Source organism: Columba livia, chromosome 11 (assembly GCF_036013475.1).
Source record: "Columba livia isolate bColLiv1 breed racing homer chromosome 11, bColLiv1.pat.W.v2, whole genome shotgun sequence".
Lineage (NCBI taxonomy): Eukaryota > Metazoa > Chordata > Aves > Columbiformes > Columbidae > Columba > Columba livia.
The window spans coordinates 21,329,574-21,353,568 of record NC_088612.1 but is presented as its reverse complement, the minus strand read 5'-3'; the positions used below and the strand labels follow the sequence as shown (position 1 = coordinate 21,353,568).

General features: G+C 52.5%; 1 protein-coding gene across 4 annotated transcripts in view; it reads right to left on the bottom strand.

Moving 5' to 3' along the window:
- The window catches only part of ALPK3 (alpha kinase 3), a 33,771-nt gene extending 14,448 nt beyond the window's left edge, over positions 1-19,323 (bottom strand). Inside the window, exons 1-3 of one of the 4 annotated variants that reach the window (XM_065077206.1) lie at positions 18,977-19,166; positions 10,820-10,858; positions 7,720-7,841 (exon numbers count right to left, since the gene is read on the bottom strand). In XM_065077206.1, coding sequence (XP_064933278.1) covers positions 7,720-7,841; positions 10,820-10,858; positions 18,977-19,119 — 304 coding nt within the window. In that variant the 5' untranslated portion in view covers positions 19,120-19,166. The other 3 variants (XM_065077208.1, XM_065077209.1, XM_065077207.1) reach the window with 3 other exon arrangements.
- Positions 19,324-23,995: the final 4,672 nt, after the last annotated feature.

Genomic DNA, 23,995 nt, shown 5'->3' with positions numbered 1-23,995 from the left:
CGCCGCATTCTTTAAATCACACAGCAGGAAAAGTATTGTGAGTGGAAACCTGCTGGGCTTAACTAAGTCTTTTCTCACTCCTAGGAATAGGGCTATTTTTGAGAAAAAAATCCCAGCACTTCATTCCTGCACAGAGGGGAGCGGATCACACGATCGGCTCCTGTGACGCCGGCGGGAGGAGCAGGTGAGCACGCCGTCACTTCTATACCGAGAGGCGTGTTTTGGTGAGGCTGAGGCTAAGGTTAGAAAACAGGCGCTCGCCCCTCCACGGAGCATTTCAGCAAGTATCCCGGCCTGTAAGCTGACCCTAGAGTTTCCACTGCACAGAAACAACCTGGATTGCATCACAGCCAGCTCGGTGTCCTACAAATGTCACTTGACAACAGATGTCACCTGCCTTTTCAGCAGGATGACATCATGCCCTGTGTGACAGGCTGGCTGGCAGGCCGGGCGCGCAGCCACCCTCCCCACCACCGCCTCGGTGATTCGGTGATTCCGTGGGCGCCCACATGGACCAGCGCTCGCCACAGCCCTCACCTCCCCCCGATGGCACCTTTGGCTAGAGCAGTTTTGCAGGGAGCCCGTGGCCACCATTGGTTCCTGGCCCTCACCCTGGGCTCCCAGCACAGCCAAGCTGACCCCAAGGGCATGGGAGAAAAGTTTCAAGGATCACGTCATGCCTCCACTTAAGTCGATGGCTCAACAGTTGCTCTAAGCCTCAAGGCAGGTATCCAAAGCTTATCTCCTGCAGATGCTTCCCACGCTGCCCAAGGGAAGGAGCGGGCACAGCGCTCACCTCCCACAGCCCTGGGCAGGTTTGGGCAGCCCTGGTGAGGCCGGGAGGGCTCTCCAGAACACCCAGAGTGTCCAGATTGACGGCTCAGAAGAGAGAGGGCAAGGACAGGGCACCAGCTACCTGCACACTGCCCAGCGGCTGACCCGCGGCCTTCAGGGCTGCCCAGGACCCTCCTGCTTGCACCAGCCAGAGATGCCGCCAGCCAGCAGCAATCACGGCATCATTTTGGCTGGAAGAGACCCTCAAGATCATCGAGTCCAACCGTTAACCCAACTCTGGCACTAACTCATGCCCCAAGAACCTCATCTCTGCGGCTGTTCAACCCTCGAGCCCAGCTCACACCTGCTCCCACGGGGATCTCATAGCGGGAGCGAGATCCCAGTAACAGAGACTCCTCCGCAGGACTTTGTCCAGGTTTTAGGTGATTCCTGATACCTTCAGTCAGAATAGCAGCATATGCCAAATCTCCTCCTCATGTAGCGCTTGGTCCCCCCCATCCCCATCTGCTGTTCCCATGCACCCCCAACCCCGTCCCCTCGCTCACTGGGGCTCCCCTGTGTCCTCTGGCCCCAAGGGACCGAACCTGTGGCCCCACACAGGGCTGAGGAAAAAGTCTCAGAAGAGCTTTATCTTCCTGTTCTCCTCCATGAACAACAGGCACCCCTGTAGCCCAAACACCCCCACCGCCCTATTTGCTTTCCTCACTGGTTCCTCTGCATCTACCCTCTCCCCCGCCCCCATCTCTGTGCATCTCTCCCACCCTTCGCGGTCTCGTTCCCCTCCCACCACTGCCACCTGCAGCTTTGTCTTTCTGCTGGTTCGTGCCTGGTTCCTCCAAGACTTTCTCCTGCAGGCCCTCACACAAGGATTTCCACCCTCCCCTTTGGCTCCGTCTCGCCAGGTTCTGCTCTCTGCTGCTGCTCTGTTCCTCCAAACCACTTTTCCAGCAGAAGCGCAAAGCCCTTGGATACTGGTGACTGAAGCGAATGAGCCCTAAACTGCTAATGGGAGGACGACACGAGAGTATCCCGGTGATGGGATCACCAGGGATTGATGCTGCTGCTTGTATTTCCCACAAATATTAGCAGCAGGACCCTGGGCCGAATGAGTGCGTGGCAGTTTCCTTCTGCTCCAGGGATGATGAACAACATGATTTTCAGACCCAGCTCGCGCTTTGCCCAGAGGAATCCGACCCCTCCCAAGGGCGAGGCGAGGCAAGACCTTCGGGAGGCCCCCACGGTTCTTACCGCCGTGAGCTGCCACGCAGATTTTCCTAATACCCTGCGAACAGCAATCGCAGCACTTGTTTCTGCGAACTGCCCGCGTATCGTTTCCGAGAAGCCCCGTCATGTCCCCCCGTGGCCTCTGCAGCTGATTCCCATTCCCAGCTGACATCTGCCGGAAAGAGCTGCGAGTCCTATGGCCGGGCGGTGCCTCGAGGAAAGCGTCTCCTGACACTAAACCCTCCGACCTGTCACACTTGTGTCCCTGAGGGTCCCTGCTCCCCAGCAGCCCAGCGCAGCGGAGGAGGGAGCAGCTCCTGTGGCCAAAAGGAGCTGCAGGCAAGTGCTGGCTGGAAACCCGCAGGCACTGGGATGCTGAAAGGCTTCCCACCTCCCACGCAAAAACAGCGGCCCCAGCCTGCTTGAGCACCAGCTGTCCCTCCCCGGGGGCTGTCACCGGAGCCACCGGAGATGGAGAGGTGCCTGTGCAGGGACAAGGCTGCTGACGCTGCAGCGTCCATCGTCAGGCTGCCCAGCTAACAAATCCCCCTGCTCCAGGGGGCTCCCAGCACATCCCTGCAGCCACAACACCTGCGGCGATGGGCGAGTTTCTGGGGTGCAGGTGGGACAGGGTGGCTGAGGAGACCTCATGGGGCTGCAGGTTCAGCAGGAGCAGGAGGGGCAGGGCTGAGCTCTGCTCTGTGACAGTGACAGAGCCCAGGGAATGGCAGAAGATGTGCCAGGGAGGGTCAGTGGGACATGAGGAAAAGGTTCTTCACCCAGAGGTGCTGGACACTGAACAGGCTCCCCAGGGAGGTGTCACGGCCCAACCTGACGGTGTTCAAGAAGAGACTGGACAACGTCCTCAGTTAATTAGTCTTCTGAAACTTGGGAAGGTGGAAAGAGATCAGAACAATTACATGTAAACTCCCCGGGTTTATTTCTGCTCTAGACAAGCTATGTGGAGAGGGGGGTCTAGGCAATTTGGGAGGAGAAGTCATGGGAAGATCTTATTCTTTCTGGCTCTATGGATTTCAACCTCCCCATCACTTGCAGACAAGGAGGTTTCCAGTAGTGCTGACAGGAGGGACAATAACAGCAGTGGTTCCCTGTCACCGGCCTGTGTGCAGTGACCGTTCTCCATCGCCCTCTTGCCCCCAGGCACCCTCATTTCCCACCACAAAATCATTTTGGTTGGAAGAGACAGGATCATCGAGTCCAACCATAACCCTGGCACTAACCCTTGTTCCTGAGATACATCCATACATCTGTCCAACCCTCCATGGATGGTGACTCCAGCACTGCCCTGGGCAGCCTGTTCCAATGCCCCACAGCCCTTTGGGGAAGAAATTGTTCCCAGATCCAACCTCAACCTCCCCTGGCACAACTTGAGGCCATATCTGCTCTCTGCTCTTGTCCTCACTCCCCCATCCTCAAACCCACCCACCTCTCTCGCAGCCCCCGTGTTTCCCCGGACATTCTTCATCCACACACTTCACCTTCAAACACCTCCCTGAGATTCCACCACAGACCTTAACAAGCTGAGCTCCTTTATGCTTATTAAAATCCTCATCCGCTAACACGTGGCTATCTACTTGCTTTACCCCAAGCCATGGGCAGAGCCCTTACTGCTCCCACAATAAAACCAGGCTGGTTTTGTTCCCGGCCCTGCAGGGACGTGCTGCTCACAATGTCCACGTAGATCGAGCGCCCGCACAGGTTGGCAGGGGTTCCAGGTTGGACACTCCTGCAGCACTGACCTGTGTAGAGCCAGCGCTTTACAGAAATGACCCCAAAGTTGTAAAACCCTTGTAGCAGAGCCTCTCAAGAGGTGATCTGTGGTGACCCTTGAGGTGCTGAAGTGCAGACAGGCCCACCACGGAAAGCCCTGGGTGCAGACAAGCGGGGTGCACTCTGCTCTGCAAGAAACCGCACGGTAAACGGAAAATTTCTTGTTCCCCTTTTCGCATCTCTCGGAGAACAAAGGATGAACTAATTTTGTCGAAAAAAGAAAACATGTCATAACTGACGCAGGATTTGACCCAAAACAATCAAATCAGACATACTGGGGGCACCAGAAGCAGGTTGAACTAGGCAGCAGGAGGAAAGGGGGGTTTGTGCAACCACCCAAGAGCATCAAAAACCTCCCCCTGCCTCGGCCTGACTTGTTTTCTTCTTGCCTGCATCACCCAGCACGTTTTGGAGACCAGCTCTTCAAACACTTGCCTCTCGCTGCCTTCCTAGGACATGTCACTGGTGTTTCCAGATGTGGGACTGGTCTGTAACCCTCACTATTGGTCAAGAAGAAGCAAAAAACAAAATGAAGGTGTTATTGTAGGTCACGTATCCATATTTGGGGCTTGCGGGTCAAACCAGGAGCAGCTGCCAGTCTGCCCTTCGCCTCCTGCGCGTCTGTGAGCCCAAGTGTCTCTGGACTCCGGCCACAGCGGTGGGATCGCGCTGGTGCCACCCTGGGCACCGGCCAGCGATGGAACCACCATTTCCTTTCTCCCCGTGATGTCTCCTTGTTGAACGTAAACATCACGGCAGGGGGAGATATCTGAGCTACCGAGCAGGCTTTGCAATCGGAGTTCACATTTTACCCTCTGCCCCTCTCTCCCAAAGAGATCCCAAGCTCCTACACCAGTCTGCAGGACCACATGGCATAGATGCTCCAGGCTGCTTTTAAGAGTATTTCCAGGAAAATGCTGATTTTGTAGGTTTATTAATTAAAGTGCATAAAGACATCTCCCAGCCTGCTTTACTAGGCAGAAAAACACTGCGATATGCTACATGCTTAAGATGCTCATTTGATACTTCCCTTTGCTTGAGCAGAAAATGGGACCACAGAATCCCAGAGTGTCAGGGGCTGGAAGGGCCCTGGAAAGCTCATCCAGTGCAATCCCCCCATGGAGCAGGAACACCCAGATGAGGTTACACAGGAAGGTGTCCAGGCGGGTTGGAATGTCTGCACAGAAGGAGACTCCACAACCCCCCTGGGCAGCCTGGGCCAGGCTCTGCCACCCTCACCCCAAACAAGTTTCTTCTCAGATTTCAGTGGAACCTCCTGTGTTCCAGTTTGAACCCATTGCCCCTTGTCCTGTCACTGGTTGTCACCAGAAGAGCCTGGCTCCATCCTCCTGACACTCCCCTTTCCATATTGATCCCCAGGAATGAGTCCCCCCTCAGTCTCCTCTTGTCCAGCTCCAGAGCCCCAGCTCCCTCAGCCTTTCCTCACACGGGAGATGCTCCACTCCCTTCAGCATCTTGGTGGCTGCGCTGGACTCTCTGCAGCAGTTCCCTGTCCTGCTGGAACTGAGGGGCCACAGCTGGACACAATATTCCAGGTGTGGTCTCCCCAGGGCAGAGCAGAGGGGCAGGAGAACCTCTCTGACCTACTGACCACCCCCTTCTAACCCACCCCAGGTACCATTGGCTTCCTGGCCACAAGGGCCCAGTGCTGGCTCATGGTCACCCTGCTGTCCCCAGGACCCCCAGGTCCCTTTCCCCTACACTGCTCTCTAATAGGTCATTCCCCAACTCATTCTGGAACCTGGGGTTGTTCCTGACCAGATTCAAGACTCTACACTTGCCCGTGTTCTATTTCATTAAATGTTTCCCCGCCCAGCTCTCCAGCCTGTCCAGGTCTCTGATGGCAGCACAGCTTCCAGTGTCAGCCACTCCTCCCAGCTCCGTGTCATCAGCAAACTTGCTGACAGTCACTCTATTCCCTCGTCCAAATCATTGATGAATATATTGAATAATACCAGCCCCAGCACTGCCCCCTGAGGCACTGCACTAGGTACAGGCCTCAACTGGACTCTGCCCCATTGACCACGACTCTCTGGCTTCTTCCCTTCAGCCAGTTCACACTCCACCTCACTACCTGGTCATCCAGACCGCACTCCCCCAGTTTAGCTGTGAGGATGCTGTGGGAGACTGTGCCAGTTGCTTTACTGAAATCAAGATATCAATACCAGGTCGAGTTTTCAACTGGGTGTATTATAACACACCAAGTTGCACTCTGTATTCTGCCTACCAAGATGAAGTGTGGACTGCAGGGAGGGCTCCAAACTGGACAGAGAGCATATCTGACTCTAGATGCTGCTATTCTGATTTTGGTACAAGCAGAGTTGGTTATTCCTTGGCAGTGTCTGCTGCACAATATGGAGTGAGGAGTTTCTCTAGCTTTTCCAGGAGAGATCCTGGAAAGGACATGGACATGGCACCTGCCAGGCTCCCTTGGCTGAATTCTCTCTCTTCTCTCCTCCTGAGAGGAAACCGAGCACGCTGGCATCACACATCTCATCTTGACAAAGCCCAGCTGGAGCTGACGGTATCATTTAGAGTTTGCAGGCAATGAATTTTCTTAGAGGGAATTGTCAGCCTCAAGGTGAAGTTGGTAAAGACTTAAGCCAGCGAGAGAAGCCAGGATTAGGCAAGAAATCCTGCAAGGGAGGTCAGTGCCGCCCCATGTCCTCACAGCACAGTCTGCAGCGCTTTCCAGCAAGGGGAGGTTGGAGACAGAATTGGCTCTGCTCTTACTCACCATTTCCCAGCGTATCTAAACATCACTGATTGTTTGACCTCCAACACTCCTGCTTTGCACAATGCTGAGTTCCATGCTACTGCACGATACGCCAAGTTTTTGCTGTTAGAAAGCTCTAGTTGGGGAAGCTCTTCTAACGAATCCCTGAGGGATCTCCCCGCTTGTGCCCCAGAAGCTGCTGAAACTAAGCATTGATAAAATCAATATTTCAGTTGTACCCCTGCAAGTTCGGAAACCAGACCTGTAAAACAAGTGAATCTATAAAAGAGACAAGAATTCAAAGCCAGCAGCTCTCAGAAGGGCTCTGTGTTGCCTTTACAGCATGTTTCTAATGGCAAATGAGATATCTTAAATCTTACGAAACTCTTGGTCCTTGTGACTAACTGGAGATACCCCATTCAATCCAAAACTTATAGACCTGTTGAATGTCTCTCACTGAGCAACCTGTTGGAACAAGCAACGTGCAGCATCAGGAAGGGTCACAGAGCTGTAAACAAGTCCATACCATGGGAAAAAAGAGGTTTTAGAGTCTCTGTATTTAAAGGACAAAAGCTCATCAGCAAAGGAGCCGCTTGCCTTTCCACCAACGGGCCGCCATGCCACATCACCATGATTCTCTTTTCCAGCCTTTCCTCCTTCCACAGCCCTAACCCCTTCCTGCCCAACGTCAGGATTAGGCAGAAACCGGCTTTTATTTCAGCCGTTGACAAGCACAGAAGTTTCTCACCACCGCAAAGGCAGCTGCGCTCTGAGCATTTCCAGCAGCAAAAAGCTGGGGCTGGCAGCAGCGCGACAGCCTCGGTCCTCAAAACTGCAAATTCCTAAGCTATGAGGCCAGGATTAGCAGAGATTAGGACAATCAAATGTAGCTGGCCCAAGCAGTAACCAGCATATTCCATTTTACGGTCTTTAATTTGCCTTGTTCGAGATGTTAGGTTATGCCTCTGCCTCTTTACGACCTCAGGTGTTTTTCCCCGCGCCGCCCCTTGAATTAAAGCTGAAATCATCATGCAATTGCTGAATCTTTACTTGGCAGCCTGACAACAGCAGACTTGTTAATCTGTTCTCCTGTTATCACTTGCTCCAGAGTTTAACTAGCGCACGTCCAGCAAGCGAGGCAGGACCGGGTTATTCGCCGAAGACGCCGTTACCTGTCACTATGCACGTGAATTTAGCGTCAGAGTCCTCGGACACAGCCCGGGATTTGATAGTGGTTTCAAAGAGCGGCTGCGTTTCCTCCGTCAGCTGAGAAATGATTGCGCAGAAGGTGCTCCTGGAAGATTCAAGAAGCATTTCTTAGAGATCGAAGTACTAGAAAACCAAAGGGTCCCCTTCCTACCTCATCTGGGAAGCCTGTGCTCGTGTTGCCAACCCTCCTTCCCCCCATCAGCCTGCACTAGGTTGTTCACAAGTCCAGCCCAGCATCAGGTATTTGACTGTTTTTCACTCCTAAGATGACTCTGTCACTTCAAAGTGTCAGTTGGGGGACATTCCCTTTGTCTCAGCCCCTGTGGCTATCGGGGTAATGAATGTCAAGAACCATTTGAGTCCTTGATTGCAGCAGAACATCGCTTTGATCAGCCAGCAGGCTCAAAGCAAGCCTAACAAAGTCAGCTTCACGTTCCCCGGTGCTGCCCCATCAGCGTTTCAAGTGTCGTTCTCTTCACTGGGATTTGACTTGATTTGTGAAGACTTCCCCTTGGGGTTTCAGGCCAAGTGCGAACAGAACATCCCTTCTGAACACAACTCTGAATGAAGCGAGGCTGCCTGCTGCGGGGACGGCTCACCAAAGTGACCTTAAGCCCGGCTTGCAGTTTTCTGAGCTCAGGAATTAAACGTGAAGCTGACATCCCTTCCCCGTTTAACCTCTCCCTGCTGTGGGTGGGCTCTCGCACTATGTCCTCCATCTGTGTCCTCCAAGTTCAGGCTGGGACACCCAAACAGCCAGAACTATCCGAACAGTGCAACCTATGAGGCTCAAAAATGGACCTTAGGTTCTCCAGACATTTAAGCACTGTTCAGTGATAGTGATAAATCAGCCAAGAGAGGGCCCAGGAGATCCGGGCTTCCTTAAATAAAGGAAAATGATTTAATTCCAAGTTGGGTCTTCATTCCGACAGCGCTCTGGGGCTCTTGGAAGGGAAGAGCTTCTTCTTTCATTTTTCCCTCTGTAATTAAAACACTACATGTTTACACAGAGAGAGAGAGGACCCCGAGGTCTCAAGTGCAAGGATCTTAGGAGGAACAGCAAATATTGCGAGAGAACCGGCAGCTCTACTTCTACCATTTCCAGCAGTGAAAAGACATTCCTTAAACAAGTGATGAGCTTCTAGAGACATGCAAGAGGTAGAACAAACCCCCAAACCACTCCTGACACAGCTCTGTTGTGAGCAGAGGGGCACATGGGGGGACCCCAGCCCCACAAGCAGCCCCTGGCTCGCAGGCAGGATGCTGGTGCGGCTGCTGCTCATGCTCTACCTGCTGAGGAAGCGGATTTGTTTGGGAAAAACAACAAAAACCCCACATTTAGCATGAACCCAGCAAGGTCAGGGACTGTGTGCACAGCTGAAGGGGCCGGGAGAGCTCCAGCCACCGCAAAAACTCACCTGGAGGCTGCAGCACTGGGGTTTTCACTCTGAATTCCTGCTAGAATGGGTTTGTAAGAGATGCCGGGAGACGGATCCCCCAGCAACAAACCCCTGGGGTGCAGCGGGAGGGTCACGCTTGTACGGGTGCGGGAAAGGGGCTGTTGCAAACTTGCCTCATCTACTGAACGAGGGTTATGACAACTACGTCCAAGCACACGTGTGGGATGGGGTAAAAAACAGTGGAAATCAATGGGCCCCAGGAGACTGGTCCTGGCAAGCGACTCTTCACACAACTAGCAGGCCAGCAAAGGGTGACAACAGAGACCAGAAAAACCTTCCTGCTCTCCAACCCCAGGAGAAAAAACCTCCCATTTCCAAAGAGCAAGGCAGACAATCCAGTACCAAGGCAGACAATCCAGTACCAAGGCAGACAATCCGGTACCAAGGCAGACAATCCGGTACCAAGGCAGTTACCGGTGAGGTTTTGAGGGCCCCTTCAATCCAGGCCCCCAGCCCTAGACCAGTAAATGCCTTTTAGCTCCACACCAGGAACTTCCCAAGCGTCAGGGAATGTTTCTTACCCCAGCAGGAGAGCAACCAGATCAGCATCTCGACAAGAAGTGATGTGCGCACACACAGAGTGACACTCGGGACACAGTTTAACCCCAGTACCGTGCACCAGGAGTAAGTCTGGTCCATCCAGTGCAAACCCCACAGCCAGGTGAAATCCAGCAAAGGCTACTGAACGGTTTAGGAAAGCAGCATCCCAGCGGCTGGGGGCTCCACAGGCAGGCGAATCGGAGGCCACTTGCCCAACGTACACTGGGCAGAAGCCCTGGAAGGTCTGTCGAACCTTTCAAAGAAACCACCGTGTGGGGCACGGGGGGGTCTGGAGACTGTGGGGCTCTCAGCTGCAAGGAGACTTGTCCGGTTCCAACTGCTTTCTAAACCAGTAACTCAGAGCATTCAAGAAATGTGATACAAGGCGGCAGCCGCTCTTCCTCAGGCCCTCCCAAAACTGCGTCTTTGTGGCAGAAAGAGCCCCAGAGCCCAGGAAGAGGACACCAGCAATTCAGTAGCCTTTTGACATTAAAGAGGGATTTCCATACAAAAGCAATCTGCAGGAAAAGGAGATTTGAGGAGTGTATTCCTCTTTTCCCGACTTCTTGGTTAGGTGTGGAGAGGCCTTTCCCTCCACCCCTGCTCCTCTACCTGCTCCGGCAGCAGAAACCAGTGACGCCAACTGGCTTCCAAAGGTGTGATTTGGTCCAAGCACATCCCCACGGGGGCATTTCAGGGCAGGGTCCAAAGGAATGAAGATCTGCACAGGGTGGCAGGGGGGAAGTCTCAGGGCAGGCACATCTAATTTTTAATGTCTCTGTATGGAAGTCTCACTTTAATATCAAGAAGTAGCTGAACACCCATTGTTTGGCTACGAAAGAGGAGTATTTCTTGCACCTTAACACAGGAATTACAATGAACATTCACTTTGCTGTCTGCAGTTCGAGCAAGTATTAGGGATCGGATCATGCAGAACAAGGCTGTTAGATCACTTCAGGGCTCTCTACTAATTAATTAGTACCAAAGCATTACAGATTAATCATGTGCAGTCAGATTCAGCAAAGTGCTTGGTCAGAGCAGTTTTAATGCATTGTAGTTTTACCTTCCTAAACTGGAGGGAGAGAATCTGCTGCTTGATAAGCTAAGCAAAAAACAGCATAAAAACCATTAGACAAGAAAAGCATGAAAAGGAGCTGAAATAAACCGTTACAGAGACGTATTAATGATGAGTCGTTTTGCGCAGGTCAGAGTTCCTATTAAAAGAAGGTTCAGCTGCCTCGCTCAGGCCGAGTGCCAGGCCGCGCAAGCCACATTGTCAATGGAAATCAAAGGCTGGAAAAATGAAATGGTTGTTAACCGCAGAGAATAAGTGTCAGGACACCGACACCAGTAGGTTCCCGAGAAGCCTTCCATGCGCCACCCGCAGCACCGCGCTCAAAGCAGGCAAGCCCGCCGGGCCACGGCGCGTTAAACGGCAGGACGGGGTCCCGAGAGGGTCACCCTCTGTGCTTCCCCTCTGGAGAAGCCAAAGCCCCTCTGGGCGCTGTACTATTGCAGCGTGCCAAGCGAACCGCTACGGGCTGGCAAAAGAATGAGAATCGAAGAAAAGAAGTCGGCTTTACAAGAATCTACGGGATTCTTGAGGGAATGTGTTAGAGCGTTAAATAATTCAAAAGAAAAAAATAATCAAAGACCCAAGTCCTTCACAAGGGACACCCAGATGGGCTACTTACCAGCGGCCACCAGCTCTCCCAAGGGACCATCTTCAAGCACTCGTGTCCTCCCCAACTGTGGGATGGCGGCAGCCGCCCCTTGCAGGACACGACCCCTCACACCGGCCAGGAGCAGCTCCCAGACCATGAATTTACCCACAAAGGCCTAAACCCAGCTAGGGAGCAGCGAGCCAACAGCACGTCAGCTCCATCCGTAGCCACGCGGAGCTACGTGTTAATGCTGCCCACGCCACGGCCTCGCCGAAGCGACTGCAGCGCAGACACCCCCGTGGGGACGCACAAATCCCCACGTCGATACGCGCAGCCTGGCCAAACCTTCTCAGCCCGGCACCCAACAACCCGATTTCAGCACTTGAAGATGATGCTACAGAAGCCGGCGTGGAGAAGCAAGGTGGACATCCCTGGGTCTCACACCCGTCTCGGTGTCCCAAGCACACAGAAGGCAGTGGGACTTCAAGTCTTGCCCTAAAACTGATCTCAGAATGGCTCTGAAAAGGCCTCCTGACAACCACATAGCACGTCCACCTCCGGGGGCGGAATCGCCACGCAAATAAAAGGAGCTCAGCTGGAAGGCCTGACGCTTTTCCCAATGAAAAAGTGCAATTATTTGTGCACAAACCCCAGCCGTCTGAAGAGCTCAATGGCTCCTCAGGAGAGCAAAGACAGACGATGTTTCAGACAGGCGCTCAGGAGGAGCTTTAACCCCACGCACACGGGTGGCACTTGCCTTTTTGGCAGCAGCTTCACCCTCTCCACCCCTGGCCATCCGATCCCATTCCCCCCCCAGCACCAACTGCTGCTCGCACAGCCAGAGGATGAGCAGACCGGGCGCTATCCAGCTGGAAAAATCAAACAGCAACCATAACAGGCTGAGGATCGGCCACCCGACCCGTCCTGCTCCGCGGGAGAAGTCACACACAGGAACTTTGTCTTTAGGTCCTTCCCAGAGCTGCGAGACACCGCGCCGATGTGCTGGGTCCCTGCGCCGCTCTGTCCAGCTGGAAACACAATTCACGGGCATCAACGTGAATTATGTCTCACCTCCCAGCTTTTCGGGATCCAAACACAAGTGAAAAACGTCCTTTTGGCCCCCAGGAATCCTGAGGACGCAGCATTGCTTGAGGAGCCAGCAGCAAAGACGCTAAAACGATTGCAGGAGAACGCTGGCCTAGGCAGAAATGTGGTTTTAAGCCCACGTCCTTGCATACGAATCAGGACTTGGCTCGGACGTGAAGAAAATCGCACCAATAGCCAGAGGCGTAATGAAGGTGTCTGTGCCACGATGCCACGAACACCTTGTGCTCATGGACGTGATCAAACCGTGAGCCTCGTCGGTACTTGTTTTAATCTGCAGAGCCTGGGTTTTATTCACCGCACATCCCGAGACACGCGGCTGAGCACGGGCTGAGGGTCTCCTGGGGACCTCCGATATCATCAAAAGAAAAAGGCCATAACCACAAAGACCCACACATTAACTGAGGTTTAACCTCAATATGCTGCGGAACTGAGCAAAATTTGCTTTTCAGACTAGAGATTGAAGCCCGGAGAGAGGAAAAGCAGCTCTGAATGCTTCAACCAGCACAGGTGGCGCTTCACTTCGTGTTAATTACATTAATGCTGGGCACGGCCAGGAAAACCTCCGTTGTCTCACACCTTTTCACAGCTTGCGAAAAGCCCTGAAAACACAGATTTTGTTATTAACCACAGTCACACCGGACCATGAGAATCATGCCCCTCTACTATGTACCTTCCACCAGCCTCAGCTCTTTGAATTCCATTTCATTCGATGTTTTCAAACTCCTCTGGACACTGATCATCCTCTTAAAGGTTTTAGGCCTTCAACTGCTCCTGATATTCTCAGGAAGTGAAGCCAGTCTTCCCGTTTTTCATGCACTTGTCAAATTTCGGTCTTGCTGCAAGAGGAGGAGGCAGAACTGTCAACAACACTTGTTTTCGTCGTTTAAAATACTGCTCGAGTTGATGGGCCAGGCTGGTACATCACCCCATGTAATGAAAAGTTAACTGTTAAAAAGTTAAACCCCGTAATTCTAAATGCAGCACCTTCTCTAAGCCCTCCCATGGAATTCTCCTCTCTCTGTATTTCTTCTCCCTGAGATACAGAAATCTTCCTCCTCCCAGCTCACGTCGCCGTATGGAAGTCAAAATAGCCCAGGAGACCCCGAAATAGGCTTCACGGAGGCTCCATCTTCACACGCACAAACAGAATTGATCTGCTCGCGCTGCAACAGTCACTCATTTCATTAATTTCAAAGGAAACATTTCAGTGCTCTTCCGCAGGACAAAAACCGAGCCATCCGCCGGTAAACAGCAAAGCGGCGGCAGCGAAGCCGAGCCCTCCGTGCTGTGGTTTCGCAGAGGGAACGTTGCACAAAGCTCCTGAGAACAAGCCCCCGGGGCCGGGGCCGCCCGGGCCGTCCCGCACGCGGTCCCTGTGGCTGGCACCGCGACCCGTGACATTATGGGGCATGTTTTACACACGCGGACTTCCAAGTGTAAGATTTCACATGAACTTCTCTGCCTCCAAGGTTAACTCTGCTTGAGACAAATACAAACCACCCCGAGCGCCTTCTCAGCTGTCAGAGCGAACCGTTTTCAACATTTAAAAGGCAATAATTAAGTTTCCATGTACACATGGTTGTGCTTGAGCTTTTCCCTGCCCTGTGTCTCGCGTCTTATCAAGCACTTCATGCACACGCAGAAGGAGCGCGTTTGTGTTTCATATACCATGGCAGTAACTATCAGCAACGCTGCGATAAAGTGAGTGCTATGGAGCTGTACGAGTCACGTTGTTATTTTACAGAGTGGAAAACGGATGTATTGAGTCTTTGCTTGTCAAGGTCACGGAACGAATCGATGTCGGAGCTGGAGAAATACGGCATTTTTTTCTGTAGGTGATTTACTTTGAGCCGAGACGAACACAGACTTGCGTGTAACAATTTACAGCTAGATTTCATTAACGGAGAAGGTGGAGAACGATAAATTAAGGTACACGTTCCTGTAAGAGGGCTCAGATCTGTGTATTTTAACTCTGAATTATCGCTGCCTTTATGATCCAAATTAAACCGGTAGCGAGTTGAAAGACACGAAGGAATGAGAAAGAGCAGAAGAAAGCACAGCAAATACTGGACAATCAAACGTACGTTGACACTTTCCTGGAAACCGATTGTGCGCAGAAGATTATTTGTGGCCGTGAAGGTGAAAATACAGTTGTTGGTAAGAGCTGTCCCGCCTTCCTCTCCTCGGAGCAGGTCATGCTGTAAAGCGCGAGATAACAGCCTGGTCCACCTGAGACCTTCCTCCCCAGGCTAAGACAGACTGAGGATAGAACCGGTTTTAACTCCATCCCCTGGAAAGCGCCTCTGCTGTGGCACAAGAGGTGGCTGGGGCAGAGGAGACCACGCTGCCCCCTCCACACAACCACAGGGGAGGGAAATGGCCCGTTTAGGAGGTTTCCAGAGAAGAGCAAAGTTCACACGTGTGATATATTCTGTATCTTAGCGGTGGGTGTGAAGAGCCCTGTGTGCCCAGCTCCGCATCTTGATCTTCCAGCCTTAGGTCATCGCTCTTCAGCCTACAGACTCAGCTCCACTTGGCTTTCTAGGAGATATGGACAGGAGGCTTTAGAAAGGGGGCTGAAAAATGCAGTTTGGGGTTGTAATTCCCTGTGCACAACCAGCAAGGATCCCCGCTCAGACATAATCACACCCGCAGGAAAACAACGCTTCTACCCTGGGTGACGAACCCTTGTGCCTTTCGAGTGGGCCTGCGTGTCCCTGCTTTCAGAGTTCGCGACGTTTCTGTCAAACAAGGCGGACGCACCGAACTCCCTCAGATGCCACAGCTGGTGTTTTATCAGGGATTCAAGCGCTTGTTGCCAAGAGCAAAGTCCCGCAAGAAGTTACAGGTGCCCAAGTGCTGCAGAAGGAACTCCTCTGGACTAGGAAAGCTAAAGACGCTTTTCAGGAACGAGCCCTCCTGTGTTTTCAGCTCGCTTTATTATAGTAACAGATCCTTCACCTTCATCTGATATTATGTGCAAAGCAAGAGGTACAAGATTGGGAATGGTTTCCAGCCAGAAAAGCCAGGTGGCAAGGCGCTCTCCTGAGCTTAACTGCCACCAGAGCCAGGGCCAGCCGGCCAAGAAGAGACCAGAGGCAATGTCACTCTGCTCTAAAAATACCCGCGGGTGATGCGGCTCTGACAGTAGAGAGATACTTCAGCGAGGAGGCCACGCTGTAACGAGACCGAGGAGCAAGGAGAGGTGCAGAACGCTTCCAATGGAGGAGTTTGCATGGGACTCCAACAAAGCCTCTGCCGTAAGGTTTTACGTAACGTTGCACGTCTCTGCATAATGAATTCTTCAGACTCCGCTAATTCCTACACAAAGGAGACCTAAAGAGATGCCTGGAGGTTGTGGCCCATGAACGCAGCTCAGGCGGCCCCTGGACGGGACTGACGGCTTCTCCCCCTGCTGCCTCAAGTTATTAGAGTCAAGTGCTTTGAAACATAAGAGTTAAAACCAAAACACAACAAAAAACCCAAACCAATACCTACTGGTCCTCTGGTGTCAGGGACGCTAAAAGGCTGACACAAGAAAGCCAGGAATCTCCTATCACCAAGGTGTCTGCTCACAGAGAAGATTCTTCCTCAAGACCAGCTCCTAAGGGCACAACAAGTAAAGATCCTGAATGTTCTGTTTAATAAAGAGACGATGTTCTCTCTACGGCCATTTCCAACACTGTTCTTTTGGCCCCTGCAGCACCACCTCGGACAAATTCTACAAGTTAAAAAAGCAGGAAAAAAAAGTGTCCTGGTTTCTAAATCAATATCCTTCCATTTACACAACATCCTTTTCTTCCTACGGGATTAGGGAGACCAAGATGATCCAGACTGTTCTCCATATGGGCCACGAATGCAAGCGTATAGGTGAAGCACGGTTGTGAGCAGGGATTCCCACCCTCAGTGTCTTTTCATAAAGATATTTCCATGTCTGTAAGTGTCTCTATCATGTCACCACACTTCCTACAGCTTTCAGAACGGGTGAAGAGAGCAGGGAAACTCTTTGGCTAAACACACTTGGCAAACACATATAAAGACAGAAAAAGAGAAGCCTGAAAAAACCATCTTCTTCAGATCAAAATACCCATTTTTGCTTTCTAACCAGCACCGCAGCCTCCCACTGGAACTCTGTGTCATTTGTCCCGTACTTTTGTTAGCAACAGACTCAAATTCAGCTGAATGTTATCAGCCGTTACGCATGTCGCTCGTCTTGCTTTTCAAGTTCTCCCAGACAAGCTCTCCAGATGTTCCTGGATTTAATTAAACTCCTAATTGCTTTCTGAATGTCTTCTTGCTACACCGTTCCACTCGCTCGCTTCCAGAATTGTTGTGATACGTTATTGAATTACAGGACAAAACCCAAACCCGATTCACGCCCTTGCAAGAGCTTCCGCGCATCTTGGCTCAAGCCTTCAGCACTTGTTCAGGGCTGTGTGGGGAACGAGGCTTTTGTGCTACTCCTCCTTTATTCATTAGACCAACTGAAGGCGTCATGAACACGGCGAAAGGGTGATTTTGCTACTTAGCAAATATTTATCCACTGCTGCTCACAACAGCAGGGGCAGCCACCAAACCTGTGGGGCCAAATGAAATTACCTTCAAGGACCAAGTACATAAGCAGGTTGAGAAAAGGGGTTGGATGATCTGTGGAAACCGAACGCACTGATTTAAGCGTGGTGATACAGAGTCCCGTTGCCTGTCAGGCTTCGTTTGGGACGCAGACCTTTCCAGATTTACCATGCTGGAGCCGGAGGACACTGCAACTCGAACCTACTCGGGAACGGAATACAAGTCAAGCTACAGGCAACAAAACCACCTCAACACCTTATTTATTAAAGACTCTCTCTACTTGTGATCTGCAGAACAGAGTCATGGGGCTCGGTTACAGATCTCCTTAGCACGGAACAGTCCGTGGTCACGGGTTGCAGGGTCACTGGTTGGTACTGGAGGTGCCACCGCACGCAGGCAGACTGCAGGCAGATGGCACGTTACCGTACAAGCACAAAGGAACCGAATCAAGGCAATTAAACCTTGGCATTCCCCCAGTTCTAAGATCTGACTTCCAGGCGGCACGTTTTTATCTCTTTTTGGCCCCGTATTTATTTTTACAAACCTCAGAGTCTTTGAGGCATCGAGCCTCGACACGCTGGAAATGGACTATTTATAAGTCATCAACGGGGAACTGGTTTCAAGAGCTTACAGACCCCAGAGCATTCCTAGTGAATTCAAAGTAATTTATAGGCTTTATTCTGAATAACTAACACAAACACCGACGCCTTCGCATTCGCTGGCACGCTGCCTTGTATTTGCTAACCGCAGCCAGTCTCATCTGACAACATGCTTATCACAGCTGCGAACAAAGCCGTATTCCTACCCCAGACCCGCTGCCCGAGGCCATTTCTGACCCAGGAATGCCGCTCACGCCGCTGCACAGCCCCTATCTGCATTGTAGAAATACCTTTTTGGCAACAAGATAAGGCGCACACGCCGCGGGCCCCTCGCTCGGAGCCTGGCGCCGATAACCCGCGCGGCTTCGCGCCACAAAGGCGGCAGGTCAGCGCGGAGCCTGCGCGCGGGTTCGGCTCCAGGGCCGCAGGAGCTCGTGTCCGTCAGGGCGTCACCTGCCCCGCTACAAAACGACGCGCGACAACGGTGACAACGGTGACAAAACACCAAACAGGGCCCGTTGCTGGGAGGCGATGGGCTGGCCCATGGCAAACAAGAGCCCAAGTGCCACTTGGTTTTCAACCCCAGAGACAGGAACAAAAATGTTTTAGAGACGCCTAAGCATAATGTAGCAAGACTAAGCCTAATGTAGCAAGACTAGGCCTAAGGTAACAGAAACCTAACAGAGAAACAACAGCCCTACAGAGGCTGGACACGGGTGTCCTTGGCTCGCAAGCCGGGAAAGCGGAATGTTCCAGTAAGTGAAGGAGGAGCTGCGTGACTCCTGCTGAGTCGCGGCACAAAGTGACAATGTGCTTGTTCAAGAAACCGGGTCAAGAACCGACACCGGGGGGGCACCAGCTGCGGGGACACCGGGGACACCCCAGACCCCCATGGAGACTCTGGAACACCAAAGATGATCTGCCGGCAAAGGGCGGGGTTATGGAAACAATTTATGTTTAAAGCACTAAGTAATAGAAAGAAATAATTATGCAGTAGGTGTATGTAATGAATACCAAGAAGTGCAAATCACGCGCACACTTGATTAGAGGAGCGATCCCCCGAGCGTCCAGCACGCTGTAAGAAAAGTGCTGCTTCTCAACACTTTCTAAACATGTTAGAGAGGCTTTTTGCCGATTATCACAGGCAGGACAAGGCCCGAGGGCCACGCACCCCGGCTGGTGTCGCCTTTCGGCCCGGGCCGCCCTCCCGCCCCTCGGAATGTCACCCCGGCCCCGTCCCCACCCGCCCCGGCCCCGGCCCCGGCCCCGGCCCCTCACCTGTTCTGGGGCCGGATGCCCAGCAGGTAACTGCGCCGGTCGGGCCGGGCCGCCCAGGCCGCGCTCTCCGCCTCCTCCGCCCCGTCCATGTTGCTCGATCCCCGCCCGTAGAGGCCGGCGAGGGCCCGGCGGGGCGAGCCCATGGCGGCGGCTGCCCCGGCCCCAGCCCCCGCCGCCGCTGCCCCCCCTGTCACTCACCGCCGGCATTTATAGCCGCCCCGCACATGGCGCTGTCACTCGGGGGCGGCGGCGACGTGACGCGCTCCGACCCGGCCTGGCCCGGCCTCCCCGGCTCGGGGCCCGGGACGAGGGTCTGGCCACCCGGGATGAGTGCCCGGGATCAGGGGTTCGAGACCCGGGCTCCCCAGGCTGAGTGTCCGGCCTCCTACGGGTTGGAGAGCCGCGCTCCCCGGGCCTTCCTGCCCCTGGGGATAGGGGCCCGGGCTCTGCCCCCGCTCCCTTCCGTCACTGCCAGCTCCAGTTCAACTTTCTGAGAGAAAGTTGTGTCTAAACTGGAGGCTGAGGGCAGACAGGTTGGAGCACGGAGGGTGTTGGCCTCTTCTCCCAGGTAGCAAGTGATAGTGTAAGGAATATTTAACAAAGAACTGTTGTTTTTACATAACTGAGGATCTGGTGTCTGACCCCAGCAGGGGGGAAGGACCGAAAGACATCGGACTATGAATCCTTAATGTAAAACACAGTCTTTTCCCAGAATATATACTGACATCTGTATATATTCTGATACCTGTATTGACAGGTTAATTTAGGAGGAAGTGTAGCCAAAGCACCAGGAATCCGTATCTTAAATAGATTGATAATGGGAAGGGTGTTGTAAGTGTCGGGGTGGTCTGTAAACCCTGCAGTACCAACCAACGGGGAACAGGGAGGGAAATTGTGGCCGGGATTTTGGGGGATATAAGCAGGGGCTTTTTGCCCTATTATGTGTGCTGACCTTTAGACAGAACACCCAGTCTTGCAATCTCATTATTAAAAAAATTGCTTTGATGAGAGATCCTGCCTGGGCCTATTAAATTTGCAAAATAATTGTTTCCTACAATAGGATGATAGGAAACGGCCTCAAGTTGCACCAGGGGAGGTTGAGGTTGGATTTAGGAACAATTTCTTCCCCAAAGGGCTGTGGGGCATTGAACAGGCTGCCCAGGGCAGTGCTGGAGTCACCAGCCCTGGAGGGGTTGAAAAGGCGTTTAGACGAGGTCCTCAGGGACATGGGTTAGTGCGAAACAATTCTGAACAATTTTTAATACAGGTTCTCATGAGAGTTAGTGGCTCGGCAGCTGACAGCAAGACACCGTCAACTGAACAGCATCTTTTTGCTAGAAATAATTTCTGCTTCTGCAATAAGTAGAAAAGATTCTCCATGCCTGCTAGAACACATTTTCTCTTTCCTTCTTTCAGCCTGTTTGCGTGCTGTTTCTCACAGCGCTCTGCAGGGAGGTTGCTGGTGCTTACCAGTCTTTGGCTCTGCAAAAAGGTCTTTCCTGGGAAGGAGCAAAACCGAGGCTGCAAACGAACCTGGGTTTGAATTGAGAATAGGCTGAGGCGTGTTTACTGGTGTCTTCTCTATGGGCCAGGAAGGGAGCAAAAAGCACCTTTTTTGTGGACTTAAAAGACGTATAAGGATATTTAAATAAGTATTTATGGTTGGACTCGATGATCCTGAGGGTCTTTTCCAACTGAAATGATTCTACGATTGTAGTTTTCTATGTTTAATTTATTTTTTAATAATAACCTCCACACTCTCTGCCCCGACTTGGGGGATTTCATGCACCTTGACGATGTCTCAGGTTCGGGTATAATACAACATTCCCCGGTCTCTGGCCCCGCTGGCAGCAGCGCTGGGTGCAGCCCCGGCCATCGCATCCTTGTGTTGGCCTCAGGACCATCCCACACCTCAGCAGCCTGGGTCACAGTATCACAGTATCACAGTATGTTTGGGATTGGAAGGGACCTCAAAAGATCATCCAGTCCAATCCCCCTGCTGGAGCAGGAACGCCCAGGTGAGGTCGCACAGGAACATGTCCAGGCGGGTTTTGAATGTCTGCAGAGAAGGAGACTCCACAACCTCCCTGGGCAGCCTGGGCCAGGCTCTGCCACCCTCACTGGGAAGAAGTTTCTTCTCAAATTTAAGCGGAACCTCTTGTGTTCCAGCTTGATCCCATTACCCCTTGTCCTGTCATTGTTTGCCACCAAGAAGAGCCTGGCTCCATCCTCATGGCACTCACCCTTTATATATTTATAAACATTGATAAGGTCCCCCCTTAGTCTCCTCTTCTCCAAACTAAAGAGCCCCAGCTCCCTCAGCCTTTCTTCATAAGGGAGATGCTCCACTCCCTTCATCATCTTTGTTGCCCTACGCTGGACCCTCTCCAGCAGTTCCCTGTCCTGCTGGAACTGAGGGGCCCAGAACTGGACACAATATTCCAGATGTGGTCTCACCAGGGCGGAGTAGAGGGGAAGGAGAACCTCTCTCGATCTACTAACCACCCCCCTTCTAATACACCCCAGGTACCATTGGCTTCCTGGCCACAAGGGCCCAGTGCTGGCTCATGGTCATCCTGTTGTCCACCAGGACCCCCAGGTCCCTTTCCCCTACACTGCTCTCTAATATGTAATTTCCCAACCTATACTGGAACCCGGGGCTGTTCCTGCCCAGATGCAGGACTCTACACTTGCCCTTGTTAAATTTCATCAGGTTATTCCCCGCCCAGCTCTCCAGCCTGTCCAGGTCTCTGATGGCAGCACAGCCTTCTGGCGTGTCAGCCACTCCACCCAGCTTAGTGTCATCAGCAAACTTGCTGATAGTACACTCTATTCCCTCGTCTAAATAGTTAATGAATATATTGAATAATATTGGCCCCAGCACTGACCCCTGAGGCACTCCACTAGATACTGGCCTCCAACTGGACTCCGCACCATTGACTACCACTCTCTGGCTTCTCTCCTTAAGCCAGTTTGCAACCCACCTCGCTAGTCTATTGTCTACACCACACCTCCTCAACTTAGCTGTGAGGATGCTGTGGGAGACTGTGTCAAAGGCTTTACTGAAGTCAAGGTATAGACCACATCCACCGCTCTGCCATCGTCTCATCCTGGGCTGCCTGGGAGAACATCCGTGCTGGTATTTATTCAGTCTCCATGAAAAAGACAGCACAAAAGAGGGCTATAAAAGGTGGCTACATGTCACAAACTATTACCAGCAGTGATTTAATACCAAATAGAAACATAACATGTAATAAAATTGGATTTATTCTTGTTCCACCTTTGTCTTGCCTGTCACGCTGTTGTGCCGTGCGCCCCAGGCACGTTGCTGGTGACACCGCGTCTCCCCAGCGCGGGGTTGATGGATGGAGCAGATTTGCTGCGGATGGGCTGTCTGCCCACCCCTGCGCGGCAGCCGTCGCTGCAGAAGTGAGAAGACGATGGCAGAAAGCTCCAGACCGGGAAGGACAGCAGGCTTCGAGCTGATCCTCCCTGGGCAGGAGAGAGGATGAACGCGGCAGCAAGCGGCAGGGCAGGTGATGGCTGCATGGATCACTTGCTGCAGGACACCCTGATTCCTCTTCCCCAGCCAACAGCTGTGATTTGGGAGGTGACTTTGGGCAGGGACCAGCACAGGGTGTTCATGGACATACACAGTCTGTGCATCCCCACACAGGTGAGGGGTGTGCACAGAAACATACCGTGTGTGGGTCAGCTTGAGACCACTCAGCCCGGACCTCAGCTGTTCTGGTCACTGGTATATTGAACCTGCAAGTGGCAAGGAGGAAAGTTCTGATTAGGGGAAGAAATTGCTTTATGAGGGGGATCAAACAGTACAAGGGGGTCCCAGAGAGGTGGGAGATCTCCATCCTGGGACACAGTCAACTGCGGGTGGGACAAGGTGACGATTGACATCCTGCTCGGAGCAGGAGGCTGGACCAGAGGCCTCCAGAGGTCCCTTACCACCCCAGTCAAACTGTGGGTCTGTGCCTCACCCTGGGAGCAAAGGGACCCCTGGGTGGTGAGCACAGGTGTAGCTTAATGGTGGTGCAATGGAGGCGGCTGTGGTGTTTGATCCTTCCCCCAGACACACTGTGGGTGTATTTTTCCTTCTCTGTCAGGCTCTGAATGGTTCTAGTGCCCATCACGCTGCTGAGACAGAGGTTCCTCCCATAACATCTGCTCTCCTGTTATTTTGTTTGCAGCGTGACAGTGCCCGCTGCTTCCATCTCTGTTTGGAAATGCGCTGTCTCACCATTTAGTTTTCTGAAGCTACAAGCCACAAGGCTTCAATCCTTGTTAGCAAACTCTCCTCTGCCCGCACACCCAGCGCTGACTCACAGCGAGAGTTGCAGATGTTTCTCACTCCTCTCACACAAAATAGATCTCCTTCCCTTTCCCAGCCTGCACACATAGCCCTGCGTTCCTCGCTTCCTGAAATCACAAGCTTCCTCCTGTTCTGCAATGTGATGTCAACAAGCTCTGGCCCCTGGTTCTTCACCAAATATTCATGCAGACTCTGCCAGGGCAGGGCTCTTATTACAGAGGACAAGCACGACGGGCTCTTTGTCTACATGGGCGATGGAGGATGCTCTCTCTGAAACGCAGAGGAGCCGTCTGTGGGTACACAGCAACCTCCAGCTCTTAGAAGAGATGCTGCATCAGCCAGAAGTGTCATCTTTAGCCCCGGGAAGTGCTGGGGTTAATTTAATGATCATTTTTATTAGCTACTTACACTGCCTTTATAATAACTCCGCATCACAGGCGTGACACGGAGCTACTGGCACATATTCAGCTGGAACCGTCACTTGCAAGCCATTAATATGTTTATTTTAAACCTGCAAGGGTATATTTCCGAGTGCTTGGCTGGACCCTCTAGAAATGAAGAAAAAGGAGGGTCTGTGTGACCTCGGAGATGGGAGATGAACACAAAGAAAGGTCCTACAAGTCTGTGATAAGCATCACCTTCCCTGTGCCCAGGAAAGGACAGGACCAGTGGGTGGGAGCAGGGGTTGCCCT